Source organism: Gobio gobio (genome assembly GCF_949357685.1).
Source record: "Gobio gobio genome assembly, chromosome: 15".
Lineage (NCBI taxonomy): Eukaryota > Metazoa > Chordata > Actinopteri > Cypriniformes > Gobionidae > Gobio > Gobio gobio.
In genome coordinates, this window is record NC_137108.1 from 28,269,042 (window position 1) to 28,285,450 (window position 16,409).

The 16,409-nt window shown below is 36.8% G+C and overlaps 2 protein-coding genes across 2 annotated transcripts; both read left to right on the forward strand.

Moving 5' to 3' along the window:
• Positions 1-662: 662 nt before the first annotated feature.
• klhl38b (kelch-like family member 38b) lies at positions 663-6,694 on the forward strand. Its single transcript, XM_079837297.1, has 4 exons — positions 663-1,164; positions 1,940-3,293; positions 3,383-3,488; positions 4,046-6,694. Exons 1-4 carry the CDS (start codon positions 1,139-1,141, stop codon positions 4,333-4,335), a joined length of 1,776 nt encoding a protein of 591 aa, XP_079693423.1. The 5' UTR covers positions 663-1,138; the 3' UTR covers positions 4,336-6,694.
• A 3,038-nt stretch (positions 6,695-9,732) lies between these two features.
• Positions 9,733-16,294, forward strand: fbxo32 (F-box protein 32). Its single transcript, XM_079836351.1, has 9 exons — positions 9,733-10,186; positions 10,768-10,877; positions 10,963-11,012; positions 11,104-11,196; positions 13,156-13,249; positions 13,892-14,076; positions 14,225-14,407; positions 15,198-15,341; positions 15,456-16,294. Exons 1-9 carry the CDS (start codon positions 10,065-10,067, stop codon positions 15,543-15,545), a joined length of 1,071 nt encoding a protein of 356 aa, XP_079692477.1. The 5' UTR covers positions 9,733-10,064; the 3' UTR covers positions 15,546-16,294.
• The last annotated feature ends 115 nt before the right edge of the window (positions 16,295-16,409 follow it).

Sequence of the window (16,409 nt, forward strand, 5' to 3'; positions counted from 1 at the left end):
AGTGTATATTGTTTAAAGTATATGTATATTGTAAGTATGTGTATATTGGTTAAAGCTGTGAGAACTACACTCACATTGTGTAAATTATTTATTGTAGTGTTTACTGTGCTGTGAGTAATTGTGGGCGCATCAGATGTGTAATCTGATGCTGCTTTAAATGTTGTACATGTCATGACTGCTATGTTGCTCGGAACTGCACCAAGAATTTCACCTGCTGTTGCACTTGTGTACATGGCTGTGTGACAATAAAGTGATTTGATTTGATTTGATTTGATATATATATATATATATATATATATATATATATATATATATATATATATATATATATATATATATATATATATATATATATATATATATATATATATATATATATATATATATATATATAATATATATATATAATATATAATTTATTTATTTATTTATTTATTTATTTATTTATTTATTTAGTTTTTGTACCTATATTACTGAACATTTAAACAGTTTATTAATGCTTATGCAACTTCATACTGACACTAAATTTCCAAGACTGTTCAAACAATAACCCAGTCACTCAGCGCTGTCTAATTTATACCTGCATATGTTTGGCTTCAACACTTTCAGCTGTTATGTTTTCTCATTCTGAGCCTTCATCATCCCAGTGTTTAGTGACGACTGTAGTAACACAATGCTGGGTTTTGGAAGGATTAGTTTAGAAACGGGGGTCAAATACACAGAAAACTCTTAGAATAGCTCTCGGGCACCAGCGGTGTTGTTTACAGCCTCGGTAAACATACACACGTTGTGGAGCATGGAGCAATTCAGACACGCTATGACGGTGAAGAAACTTGTGTTATGGAAAAACAGAGGGGCTGAGGGCGTACCACGAGGAGGTGTTATCGGGACTAGCTCTAGTTCTGACAGAGAAGAGAGATTTCTATTTTTAGGGAGACTGGAATGTACACGGAGGCCTCTCGAAGGATTTCTGAACAACAAATAACATACCGCGGTCGCCCCAGTCTCTATAAACATCCACCTGCCAAACTCCGAAAGTGAACATCTTTCAGAAGTGAACTGTTTTTGAAAACAGAGGGACGAGTTTGAGCTCTGCTTGAGTTTTGATGATACATAGATATTTACAGGACCATTTAGAATGTGCTTCAAATCAGCTGAGACAAGGTAAGGCAAGATCTGGCTGACACATCAGGTCTCCAAGCAGATGCTTTGACTGCAGGCACAGTAACACCTGTGTAGGTGGTCGACAACTGCATGGCATTTTATTTGTTTGTCAGTCTTCAGGCAAACTGTACTGCTCTAGTCTTGGAAGATTAATGTAATTGTGTGATGATGAACTTGTAGAATTGCTAATTAGGTAATTAATTGAGTTAATTAAGTGTTGTTGTCTGGCTATAAAGTATGATGATGGGGAATAATTTTCTGCCATTCCTTAGATTTCTTAAATGTGCAATTGCAGATTTTGTTCAAAAAATGAATACGAGTGCTGCACTTTTTCACAGATGCAACTTCACACTCATGTTCAAGCATGTCATTGTATATTTATATTACATAATACTGTGTGGTGTGTGTGTGTGTGTGTGTGTGTGTGTGTGTGTGTGTGTGTGTGTGTGTGTGTGTGTGTGTGTGTGTGTGTGTGTGTGTGTGTGTGTGTGTGTGTGTGTGTGTGTGTGTGTGTGTGTGTGTACATACAATGTATATATATATTTACACACATACTGTAATACTGTGTGTGTATTGTATAAAAGCTAAAAGATGCATAAATGTGCAAATATAATATCACTTAATTTTTTTTTTAAATCACTAGATTTTAAACATAAAAAGGTCATAGGAAATAAGAATTTTATGTGCACAAGAAAAAGTGTATTTTGCCATTGTGGTAACCAATATCCTAATTAAAGAAAATGTTATGATTATAAGTGTTTTTTTTTTTTCACAGCTTAGATGTTCCAATATCAGAAGTCCTGCATTTTAAAGACAAAGACCTGATCTCAACCATTCTCCTGGAGCTGAACACCTTGAGGAAGGACCAAATTCTCACTGATGTTGTTCTTTGCTGTGAGGGCAAAGAGATCCCATGTCACCGCAATGTCCTGGCGTCCAGCAGCCCCTACTTCTACGCTATGTTCTGCAGCTGCTTCCTGGAGACCCAGAAGCCTCGGATAGACCTCCAAGGTGTTCCTTATGACATCCTTACGGGTATAGTAGAGTATGTTTACACAGGGTCCATCAGCATCACCATGGAGCTGGTTCTCCCTCTGATGCAAGCCGCCTCTATGCTTCAGTACGGAAGGCTTTTTGAGGCCTGCTCAACATTCCTGCAGACCCAGCTCAGTCCAGACAACTGCCTGAGCATGATCCGGCTCTCAGAAATCCTGCATTGCTCTAGCCTTCAGGAAAAAGCGAGAGAACTGGCTGTGAAGAGCTTCTCCGATGTGGTGGTCTCCGAGGACTTCTGCGAACTCTCGCTCCCCGAATTGGTGAGCTACTTGGAGGACGATAAACTGTGCGTTGAGGAGGAGCAAGTATTTGAGACTCTTCTAGCTTGGATCCACCACGACCCGTTCTCCAGACGTAGCACTATCCATGACTTGTTCCGTCGCGTGAGGCTGAGACATGTCCATCCCTCCTATCTTTTCCAGTTTATCGCCAATGACCCTCTAGTCCAGTCATCTTCTTTATGCATAGAAATGATCGAATCCGTTCGTCGCCTTCTTTTTTCTGTCGGCACTCATTGCCCTGGTGATCTTAAGCCCCTTTGGGCTGTGCCACGGCGGCAAAACTGCAAGGAGGCGCTTGTAGTAGTGGGAGGCCGTAAGAATGGCGAGCGGACATCTCGTGAGGCGCTGCTCTACGACGAGCAGACTCGCTGCTGGCAGTGTCTCGCAAAAATCCCACTGCGCCTTTACCGGCCCTCTTATGTCTGCATGCACAGCATCCTTTATGTGCTCGGGGGCTTAACCATGAAAGCAGGAGGGCAGTGCACAATAAGCAACATTGTATACACGCTTTCTCTGAAAACAAACCAGTGGAGAATGGGAGAACCCATGCTGACTCCTCGGTACGCCCATCAAAGCTCCACCTACCTGCATTTCATTTTCGTTCTGGGTGGATTGACAGCTGACGGACAGCTGTCCAATGAGGTAGAGCGATACGACACCATGTTCAACCAATGGGAGACCATGGCACCCATGCCCACTGCAGTTCTGCACCCAGCTGTAGCCGCACATGACCAGAGAATATACGTGTTCGGAGGCGAAGACGCCATGCAGAAACCGGTTCGAATGATCCAGGTTTGATATTTCAGGCTTTTGGGGATTTAGTTGAATAGAGAACGAATTTCAATGATTTTGCAGTGGTTAAAGATATTCGTTCTTGATAGGTGTACAACATAGGAAGGAATCTGTGGTATAGGATGGAAACCAGGACAGTGAAGAACGTCTGTGCACCAGCTGTATTGATCGATGATAAAATCTACATTGTTGGCGGTAAGGACTTTTTTGTTGTTGTTGTGGTAGTATTGTGAATATAATGTTCCCGCAAGTTGGTCTTGAAGTCATCATGAAATCAGAATTCACTATTCTTAATTTTTTGCGGATTATTGAAGATTGTCCCGCCCTACATTTTTTCTTGTTCGAGAAGCCGTTTCATTCAGATATACACTACGATTAAATTTCGGAATAATTTATTTGTTTTTGAAAGAAAAAATATTTTTGTAGGATCATGTGCCACTGAAGACTGGAGTAATGCCTGCTTTACTCCAGAAATAAAGCAGCTGAAAATTCAGCTTTGTTTTCACATGAATACATTACATTTTAAAACATTGAAATAATAAACAGCTATTTTAAATTGTAATAATATTTCACAAAATTACTATTTATACGGTATTTTTTATCAAATAAATGCCGCATTGGTGAGCATAAGAGACTTTAAGTTAATTATTGCGAAACTTTTGACCAGAAGTGTACATCATAATAGGGAAGAAAAGAAAATCTCAATTTCATGGCAGCTTTAACTTTTTTTCTTTTTCTTTTTTTTTTAACAGGCTATACAAGAAGAATGGTAGCCTATGATGTTAAAACCAACAGGTTTGAGAAATGTGAAAATATGAAGGCCAGGAAGATGCATCACTCTGCTGCTGTTGTGAACGGCAAGATCTATGTCACGGGAGGCCGCTTCATTAACAGTCAAGAGAGTGTGGAAGACTCAGACAGCTTTGACTTCTACGACCCAAAGACAGACTCATGGGTGTCGATGGGGACTTTGCCATTCAAGCTATTTGACCATGGCTCAGTAAATCTGGTCTATCTCTCTGATAAGTTTTTGCCTACATGAATGTGTTATTGTGACAATGTAGCTTGGTCACATAATGCAGACTTAAATATGTCTGTCTCCAACCATACTCAGACTGAGAAAAATATAGAGTAAAAACGGAGAGCATAGACAGCAAAGCACGTGAGATGCTCTAAGCTCTGTCGTTTGCACGTGTTGCCTTTAGAATGTGTGAGGTTATTAATAAAATAACTATTAAAAGTCATTAAAATAGCCAAAAAGATGGAAGCTATTTCAAATTATGCTCTGACCATGTAGCAGATGGAAGTATGATTTTCAAGTTTCTTTTAGATCACCTTATTTAATAAACAATTGAATAATATTGGTGTTTACTACAGAATGCACATTACCTTAGAAATGGAGGAGTTTTAAATTCTCTCCTGTATTACTTTGCACTTGACACTGAATAGTTTCACATTGTTAGTTTACATGTGTATTTTTATTTAAACGCATTCCTTCATTTTGTAAATTGATTATTTATGTTTTGTTTTTCAAGTATTTTACATTCTTTTAAAAATTGAGTGTAACACAGTTATACATGCCAAATAATTTTACCATTAAATGCTTCATAAAAACTAATAATGCTTCTTTTGTGTGTTATTTGTAAATTGGCTAATCTTGCTGTATAGAATTTAAAGGCCCCAAAAGTAAATAAATAAAAAATCCTGTCATCATTTACTCAGCCTCATTTCATTCTAAACCTATAACTTTCTTTCCTCTGCCGAACACAAGAAAATACTATAATTATTATAAAAACACATTTTTCAAAATATCTTTATATTTCCACAGAAGAAAGAAACTCACACAGAATGTTTGGAATGACATGAGCGTAATGGAATAATGATACAATTCTATCTTTGGTGAATTGTCCCTTTAATGCTTAAGTTTAAAAAAAAACCCTGTCCAAAATTGTTGTACTGTTCACACTATTCAATTTGAAATTAAATGCATTTTAAAATCATATTTTGAGCTATTCATCATCCTACATAGATCATAAGAAATTAAACTCATCACATGACATGCTACAGAAGGTGAGGACGTAAAGGCAGCAGATGTGTGAGAGAAATGTGTGTCTGAGTATGTGTTATTGCCCTGTCTGTTTCTCACATGTCTTCCTGTCACTCTCAGTTGGACTGTAACAGGTGTTGGCATGCCCAGACATGAAACGGTGACTTGCAAAGAAGACTTTGAAAAGCCATTAAGTGACTTGCTACTGTATTGTGAATGCTGTGATATGTGGTATAATACCCATTCACTTTATCAACTAGCCTTAACATGTTTATACGAGTCTAAGTGACATCAAGTTTGAAGATGTGCTTTTATTAGACACGTAATTGATCTTGTATTAGGCAATAATCATGTTCTGTTAACTCACTGACATTAAGGATGGTAAAACGTGAACAACAAAGTGTGTAACGATGACCCAACGCACTGTGAGATAGTATTACATGTGCTGTTTGGGGTTTGCATTGATTATGCTACATCACACTTGTTCATATCAGAACATTGCGTGCTGTAGCTTGTTCTTTAAGGTCGGAGATGAAGGGATTTCGGACCTTGGGGGCCATAGGTGATCTGATGTTATTTTGGGAAACAAACAATGAAATGTACACCCCCAGAATCATGTGGCTGGGCCAGGTTGCGTTGGTCCAGGATGTAAACTGAAACATTTCACATGAGGGAATGATGAAATTGGTGTAAGAGCAACAGCAACAGGTGTGTTAGTGAGCAAGCGAGAGTGTATGTGATCATGTGCCCCGTCCACCAACATGAACACAAAACAAAAACAGTTCTAGACAGTTCCATTGACTTCATAACATGAAGGTTTTACATTTAAACGTTTTTTTTTTAAACTTGTTTTGCCCTTGTTCACCGGACTAATGTTGAGCTTTAAAGCTTTAACTTTAAATCATAAAAAGGAAATATGATTGTCATCTAGCCATCTCTAGGAAATCCCCTCATAGCACTTGTCCCTGAGCTGAGAGCGAAACAGTGAGCATGGCTTGGGAAAATATATTTTTGGAGAGGAACAAATGTCACGTTGTTGAATGTATTTGCCTCGCAACTGAAGCAAATGCCTTCCTGATGTGCAGTTAAACCTTTGGAATGAAAACCTAATGGAATGGGTCTCACTCCAAAATGTTACTAAAACATTTCAAACATCTTTTAACAAAGTTTAGACTACAGTAACATAATTTATGCTGGATATCTGCCTAAATGAAACTATTTTCTTTTAGAGTTTCTGTACAGCTGAAAGGAACTGTTTGCATCATTGAATCATTTTCCTGTTATCACTGTAAATCTGCTACTTTAAAACATTTTGTATTGTATAAAGTGCTATATAAATAAAGGTGACAAGACTTAAATGTTGTGCTTGTTCATGTTTCCTAAATGTGAGGAGATCAGATTAAACCTAGATTATATAACATCACTAATCATTCTTCTGGATAAAATTAATAAATTAATTGAATTGATAAATGAATAAAGAAAACACATTTAGATTTTGTATACACATCAGCGCTGCATTGGCTGTAGTGAGAAAATAAGGAGACAAACTGTTTGAGAAATGTTTCCTGAAACCTTTATCACAGGCCTGAGTGCATGTTGAATCTCAAACGACCATTTATTGTGTTTTGTTTTCAAGAAATAAATGTTTGCTCCCCCTTTGTGAAAATACACACAAGCTCATTTCTGCCTCCAAAACACTGTCTGGTAAATCATTACAGAAATACTCCTTACAGTGCAAATTTCCTTTATACTGTATGTATGTATATATATATATATATATATATATATATATATATATATATATATATATATATATATATATATATATATATATATATGGTAACACTTTACAATAAGGTTTCATTAATTAACATTAGTTATTAACCAACATGAACTAACCATGAGCAGTACATTTGTTACTGTATTTGTTCATCTTTGTTAACGTTAATTAATAAAAATCCAGCTGTTCATGGTTTGTTCATGTTAGTTCACAGTGCATTAACTAATAATTAACATTAACAAAGATAAATAAATGCTTTATAAATGCAGTTCATTATTAATTCATGTTAACTAATAACTAACTAACATAACTAACTAATTTTTACTAATGAGCCTTATTGTAAAGTGTTACCATATATATATATATATATATATATATATATATATATATATATATATATATATATATATATATATATATATATATATATATATATATATATATATATATATATATATATATATATATATATATATATATATATATATATATATATATATGTATATATATATATATATATGTATATATATATATATATATATATATATATATATGTATATATATATATATATATATATATGGTATAATCAGGCAACATTATTACATTATAAAGTGAATAACACTGATTATCTCTCCATCACAGCACCTGTTAGTGGGTGGGATATATTAGGCAGCAAGTGAACATTTTGTCCTCAAAGTTGATGTGTTAGAAGCAGCAAAAATGGGCAAGCGTAAGGATTTGAGCGAGTTTGACAAGAGCCAAATTGTGATGGCTAGATGACTGGGTCAGAGCATCTCCAAAACTGCTGCTCTTGTGGGGTATTCCTGGTCTGCAGTGGTCAGTATCAAAAGTGGTCCAAGGAAGGAACAGTGGTGAACCTGCAACAGGGTCATGGGCGGCCAAGGCTCATTGATGCAAGTGGGGAGCGAAGGCTGGCCCGTGTGGTCCGATCAAAACAGACAAGCTATCGTAGCTCAAACTGCTCAAGAAGTTAAGGCTAGTTCTGATAGAAAGGTGTCAGAATACACATTGCCCCGCAGTTTGTTGCGTATGGGGCTGCATAGCCGCAGACCAGTCAGGATGCCCATGCTGACCCCTGTCCATGGCATCTGATCTCCACATAGAATTTAGAAAACATTAACAAGCACAACATTTAGGCAGATATCCATCAGTTTGCATATCTTATAGTGTTGACACGCATTACAAGTAACTTGAGTAACGTAATCAGATTACTTTTTTTCATGTTAAACGCATTACTTTTAAATTTACAACACAATATCTGTGTTACCTTTTATAACGCAAGTTACTTTTTTTCCATTTATGGACTGATACCTCTCTTGTTTCCTCTCTTGTTGAGAGGTGTTGTGTGCGGTGTAAACATGATGGTTATTGTAGTTACAGACTAAATGTAAGCATGCATTTAATCATCTCACTTGCTCAAAACAGATTCAGTATTCCTAGAAATGAATCAAAACAGTGAAAGGCAAACTCAGAATATTATGCACATTTGCAATAATTAACATTAAATGTTAAATAACACTATACTTTATTTAATTATTTGATGCTGATCTTTGATGATCCAATTCAACCATATGAATAAGAAAAAATTGCTTTAAACATCACATTTGTGTGTTGTTTTTTGATGTTGTTTTTATTGGTGAAGTAAGTGTTATTTTTATTTAATTATTTTTTTTGTAAAGCAAGTAACCAACACAATTAGTTACTTTATTAAGGGGTAACGCAATATTGTAATGCATTACTTTTAAAAGTAACTTTCCCCAACATGGGTGTTGTTTATTTAGGTGTCATTCATGTCTCATGTTAATATACATCTCGGTGTAAAATGAAACTGCATGGTAATTACAATAAAGTGTTAGTTTTGCATCAAGGACATGTAAAACACTGTTAATATACATCTTCTAAGAATATTTTGGTCTACACAACCATTTTCAGCTGATTAGAACTAACTGTCTAAAAGCAAACAATCAAGAAACTCTTGTGTGTGACTTAAAGAGATTAAATGATAAAAGGAAGCTGCTATAGTTTCTCATTTCCATCAGCTCTCATTACATCATAATGTAGGGCAGCTGGGTCACATTTCTTGCTCAGTATGCAACTCATTACCAAACAAAAGTGAATAGCTATTGATGAAATCAACTTCAAAAAGATTATATTTCCTTATCATGGTGTGAAGTGCAGTTCTCTACCAGTTTCATTTTACGAAATGGTGTTATCTTAATAGGAGGTCGGTTGGACTCTGATCATGTTACTTGCAGTTCAGTAATAAGCTAAAAACATATATGCTTTTCCATAATGGATAACCAGCCTTTGTTTGACCCACTTCTTTACAGTCACTATATCCTGATTAGGAGGAAATGTCATTCACACACATAATTCTTTTCTCCTCTTGATCCAAAATCTCACAATTCCCTTTAATTTAGGCTATGAAGCATAGCTACAGTTAATGTTGTGGTCTTACTCATCAGGGGAAATCAACAGAGAAGTCAGCTGTCTATGTTTAGCTTACATCAGTTTCTTGTTTGTTTCACAAGATGAACTCAAGAAAATAAGAAATCTTACTCATCACCAACTATTAAATTGCCTTTACTGTGTATGTCTGACTTTTAATAAGCGCATGAGGAAAGATGATCTGCGGCGTACTGAACTATGTGTGATTATGTTTCTAGTGAGGTTTTGCAATATTAAGGAAGATGATAAACAAAGCCACGTGCTGGAGAACGCAGTCCAAAGGGGGCGGGACCAGGAACATTTCCGGATTCTCCTCCTGACAATATAAATACAGCTGCGCACTTTTATCACCAGAGACGCGTTCACAGCTTTATTTAATATAGCAGGCGACACGCGAGAAAATCACTTTAACAACTTCTCAAGTTTAACACTAACAAGTTTTCCTTCGTTATCACTGGTTTTCGAGTCTTGACAATGCCGTTTCTTGGACAAGACTGGCGGTCTCCTGGTCAAAGCTGGGTAAAAACGGAGGACGGCTGGAAAAAAACGACGAAAGATGAGAACGAGACGAATAACAATGTTTCAGAACGCAAGAGGTCAGTGTTTAATGATTCAAAATTGACATGCTAAGTCTCTGACCTGATATTTTCCGTTGTTCACCACCACTAATAGCATCATAAACAAGTGGCGTAGTTTACTGCAGACGCAGCCTGCGTCAGATTGATATAAGCCTTTCTTATTCAACAGAAAATTATTGATCCAAGATCCAAGTGTCATGGCTTAAGGTGTAATTTATTTTATTTGTTTATTTTTATATTAATGTTTTATAATTTAATATTTTATTTAGCCTAAAAATATGTGCGTAAAGGCATTTAAAAAAGACGAATACAAATAAATTAAGTCAAGTTATTGATAGAGACTGCAGTACATAGCAGTTGTAAACATAAAAATGCCTTTGTGTTTACTCATCATCAGTTAATCACCTTTCTAATAATACAACAGGTCATGCTGGAACTATTTACTGTTTCTAAAACTGTTGCTCTAGTTACAGACAAGAATTGAGTTTAGGGCCTACATATTTGCATATTGATAGTGGCCATATGTTGTATAATTCCCCATCATGGTGCTAAACTATGAAAAAGCAGCATGTGGGTTGACAACTTCACTCTGCTTTCAGTTACTGCAAGGAAGAACATGACAAGGAGAATTTGATCCTCAGTATTAATTATGATGTGGCTGCAAAGAAGCGAAAGAAGGACTTGCTAAACAACAACACAAAAATTCCTTGTAAGCATCATCGCCGTGTCTTTGTCAAATTCAAAGTGCAACGAGTTTGTTACTGCAAAAATCTTGATTTATTTCTTCATTGCAGATTTTCACAAAGACAAATGGATTTATGTCCACAAAGGAAGCACCAAAGAGGTACGCTCTAGTAATCATCTTCTGCAGAACGATAGAAGAGGCTTCTGTGTAAATAAGTAGTCAACCAACTCCTCTTTTTTATCTCACACAGCGTCATGGATATTGTACTCTTGGAGAAGCATTTAATCGCTTGGATTTCTGCAGCGCCATCAAAGACACCAGGCGATTCAATTATGTCGTGAGGGTGAGTTTCCACCCGTCTATTTGTGGCAGGGCAAGCGGGGACAATAGCCAGGCTCAATCTTTGAAGAAGAAAGGGTTAACAAGTCTTGGGCTCTGGGTATCTGCTACTGTCTTCATTCTTATCATCGCACACCAGACAAGAGGGCCTCTGGGGCAGTTTCATGGCAAATGCACAGGGACCATGTTTTTGCTTCCGTATACGTATCCGTGTGAGTTTTCTGTTAGTGTTTCTTGTAATGGAAAAACAGAAGCAGCCTTAAATTCAAGTTCAAGTTAGCCATTACTCCTCTGGTTTAAGGTCACTAATGACTGGACGTTCTTCTTGATTTCGCCTACTTGTTCCGATGATGAAAGCAAAGGTCATTGGCTAAGAGCAGATAAACACAGGTCGGTGTGATGTGGAGGTCACTGTCACACAGTGTCCTAACAGACAGCTGAGGTTGAGAAAGCTTATGAAACTGGAACGGAAAGTCAAGTGACTTAGGTGGCCATTAACCCCCACACCCCCCTCACAGGCCCTTCTCTCTATCTGTCTGCATTGTGACCCTGAATTCTGATCCGATCACTTGACTCCACTGTGGTATAGAGTCAGCTATGATGAGCTTAAGGTACTGGCAAATTGGGTCATGAATCCTTGCGATCACTTCAAAAGACAGGTAAACAGGATCAGGATCGAGTTGTTTACTCGAACTTTCTAGCTAAGGTCACTGAAATTCACTGCAGTGCATCATTTATTTTTCTTGACATTTCCAGGCACTGTTGAGACACAGTAGTGTCAGGTTTATCTCGCAGTTTCTCTTGGTTGTGTGGCCTTGTGCTGGAGTTGCATTAGAGCTCAGTTACAGAGATCAGGTTTAGTAGGGATGGAAAAACAGATCTATAAAGGCTACTTACCTCGTAATATCATAGTATGTCATATCACTGTCATTTATGGGAATTCATTTACCTTTGATAATGATAACTGTAATACAAACAGCTTGCTCCAGTAAAAAAAAGTGTTTTTTTTTAACAAACTAAGCTGGTAAATTGACATCAACAATAATTAGAAGTCCGTTTTTATATAGATGCATACACTAGCATTCAGTGTTAGTGAAGTGCCTTTTTTTTCAAATAAATTAATATTTTTATTCAGCAAGGATGCATTAAATTGATCAAAAGTGACAGTAAAGACATTTGCAATGTTACAAAAGTTTTCTATTTCAAATAAATGCCTTTCTTTAGAACTTCTTATCCATCAAAGAATCCTGAAAAAACGTATCGCAGTTTTCAACACTGATAATAAGAAATGTTTCTTGAGCAACACATCAGCATATTAGAACGATTTCTGCAGGATTCATGTGACACTGAATCTGCTGAAAATGCAGCTTTGCCATCACAGGAATAAATTACCATTTTAAAATATATTAAAATAGAAAGACCCCCCCCCCCCTACCTTTCATGCTCCACATAAAGGCACTTGGAACATCTTTCATCAGAGGCTCGCTGTAGGGGAGGGGGTAGAATGACAATGCTCACATGTTGCTGGGTTGAGTGAGGGTCAGAGTTGCTCTATAATGTGGATTGTGCTGATATTACATGCCAGTCATGCCACACAACAGCCTTTGAGAACACAACTCTGCTTTCACTATCTGCTCTTGGCTGTCCTAACTTTTGAAAATGAACTTGGTGTTGGAAATCTACTCTTGTCAAACTGATTGCATGCATATAAGGTGCACAAATAGTTACGGTAAAATTACTGTCCTTTTGAAAGAGTGATTACCTGCTTCTGTCTGAACTTCAAAACAACAACACTGTTGAAACAGACACAAGCCAGAGTGCTTGTGTGGGGGGAGAGAACGTCCCATTTCTGAGCCCTTTGTTTTTGCCAAGGCTGAAGAGAGTGGAATATAACAGTCTGTAAGTAATGCTGGAAAACAAAGTCTCTGTGTCTGACCTCTCAAATTTATGTGTAACATTTCAGCTGCTGGAGCTGATCGCCAAATCCCAACTGCCTTCGCTGAGTGGAGTGGCACAGAAAAACTACATGAACATTCTGGAGAGGGTTGTGCAGAAAGGTAAGCTTTCTTGCTAGTATCTTGCATCTTCGCCATCTCATTTGTAAAACTATTAGCCAATGTCGAACATCAACAATGTCTGTTTACATTACATGTTCGCAAAGTCTCTGATCATTTACCCCAAGGCTTGTACTGAAATTCTCTTGTGGTTAATGAGAGATAAAAAATTTGGCAACATCTATATAGCTGTTTTTTTCTCTTTTCTGCAATCTTTTACAACAAAGTTAGTTTGGTGGGCTTGGCCATTAGCTCACAGCTGAATGGAAATGTTATAATTGCCTGCACTGGAGAGAGCAAACGGGAATCTCAGCCGTATTGTAAACCAAAAGTCATATCCGCTAAACAAAGGTGCAGGTTGTTATGAGAAACTAAATTGCTCACTTGCAGGCTACGTCATACCCAAACCACTTTATTACTTTACCTGTCACTTTTCTTACTCCTCAATTTTGGATATAAATGTGTATGTAATGTCCTAATCATAAATGAAAGGTATTCTATTTTGATATGTGTGTTATGAAAGCATCTGGCTTGAGCTTAAAGTATCCTGTAACACACACCAGATCCTGTCAACACTGTTGGGCCCATGTTGTTGTGCGTCCTTGAACTTTTAGTTACTAACTAAACATTTGCACTCTTTCTCAGTTCTTGAGGATCAGCAAAATGTCCGACCGATTAAAGAACTGCTACAGACACTATATGCGTCGTTGTGCAGTCTGGTTCAGGACATGGGCAAGTCTGTCCTAGTGGGTAACATCAACATCTGGGTGTACCGCATGGAGAACATACTACAGTGGCAACAGCAGCTTGACAACATTCAGATCAACAGGGTGAGTGTAAAAGCTTTTTTTATTGCAGTTAAAGGGATCGCATACAGAACATGCTTTATATTGTTTAACTTGGCAAACAAATCCCTTGAGATTGTTCAGATCATGAAGGTAAACACAGACTTTCTTCTTCTTCTTTTTATTTATCCAGCCTACAAACACAGGGATGACATTCCTTGATCTGCCGACTAGCTTGCAGCTTAACATCATGCACCGTCTTTCAGATGGAAGAGATCTGGTTAGCCTGGGTCAAGTATGCCCTGACCTGAGTGTGCTGGCAGAAGATCGGCTGTTGTGGAAGAAACTCTGCCAGTATCATTTCACAGACAGACAGGTACATGTTTGTCACATGCTTAAAGGGACAGTTCACCCAAAAATGAAAATTCTGTCATTAATTACTCACCCTCATGTTGTTCCAAACGTCTTCGAAACCCAAATGAAGATCTTCTAATGAAATCTGAGAGATTTATGTCCCTCCGTTGACAGTCTACGTAACTACCTCTTTGACACGTAAAACGAATCCATATGAATTAAGCAGTTTAGTCTAAATGTTCTGAAGAAACTTGATTGCATTGTGATGAAAAGATTGAATTTAGGCTTGCATATAAACATTCATAAACACACACATCAATGAGTTTCATTCTTATGTGTTACGCAGCACGTTTGAGTTTCCAAAAGAACCAATGAGGTTTGTTCGTACACATTAAGCAAATACGGTTGAGCTTCTGTTTATGTTTGCTGATCAATGTTTATATGTGAATAAAAGCCTAAAATGCAGTCGGTTCATCACAAAGTGATCGAGTTTCAGAAAATTTGGACTAAACCGCTCTATTCATACGGATTAGTTTAACAATCTCTTTATGAACCTTTTGAAGCGACAAAGTGGTAGTTGTGTAGACTGTCAATGGATGGACAGACATCAGAATCAGAGATTTCATTTATAATCTCTTCATTTGTGTTTCGAAGATGAACGAATGTCTTACAGGCTTGGAACGACATGAGGGTGAATCATTTAATGACAATATTTTGGGGTGAACTAACCCTTTAAGTTCCAGATGAGTCTTGCATATTTATGTGATTGGATTACTATATTTGTTTGAAGTAATTTGCTATGTTCTTTACAGATCCGCAAGCGCCTGATGGTGTCAGATAAAGGACAATTGGAATGGAAAAAGATGTACTTTAAGTTGTGCCGGTGCTACCCTAACAAGGAACAGTACAGTGACACTTTACAGTTCTGCACACATTGCCACATCCTGTTCTGGAAGGTGACTAGATTAATTTCTAGCTTTTAACATTTCTTTTGAAAATATATCAACCTCTCTTTTCAATTTATGGTCCTTTTGTGGCAATAACATATGAATTTTTCCTGTTCATTTCAGGATACAGATCATCCTTGCACTGCCAATAACCCAGAGAGCTGCTGCAAGCCTGTGTCTCCACAAGGTTTCATAAACCTTTTCAAATTCTAGGGGGCGCTGCATTGCTGCCATGTACATAGTGTCAATAGTGCAAAGGATTCCTGGATGACTTGAGGTAGAGAAAAGAATGGGTTGCATTAGAAGCAAGTGTCATAATGTTTTGTGGAGAAGTTTGGAAACTGAATGGACTCGAAATGTGTATTATGAGAAACTAAAAAGCTGTGTTGGGGAAAAAACGCTCCTTTTATTTATAAAGGATTTATTTATATTTATTTAGCATGGATCTTGTTTACTCAAAAGAAAAGTTGCATTGAGGATTAGAAAAAGGACATTTAAAATGATCCTACATGCATAAAGAAGTTGTCCTTGTGCTGTCAGGATGCCCTGGTTTCTTCTGTGAATGTAATATAGATTTGATTTTTGGCAACACAAACATTTATTGTTTGAATTTCAGATAGCATATTGGTGCTTTAGCGAGTGCATGAAATGGGAATGTTTACCAAAAAGGCCTTAACACAGGTGTGCAATACTTTTTCTAAGTACCTTTTTTTTTCACTTTTATACATTTGATATTTTCAGTGGTTTGCGATTTAAACATGCTTGTTTTTCGAAACAATAAATACATGAGTATACTGTAAGCTGTTTTGAAGCATAAACTCATCCAAAGTGCCTTATTTTGAGTGGTCAAAAGCAAATTTAAAAGATGTTTATTCATTTGCAGATTGTTCTTTCTGAATGATATTAATTCAGATTTATATGGGAATCAATGAATAAAATATTTATAGATTTCTGATAATTCATCAACTCTTGCATGATTTTCTTTTTTCAACCAGTAATTTCTGTTTACAATGTTATTTTGGTATAACCAGACCAGAAATCTGATGTAAAGCTATATATTTTATTTATATATATATA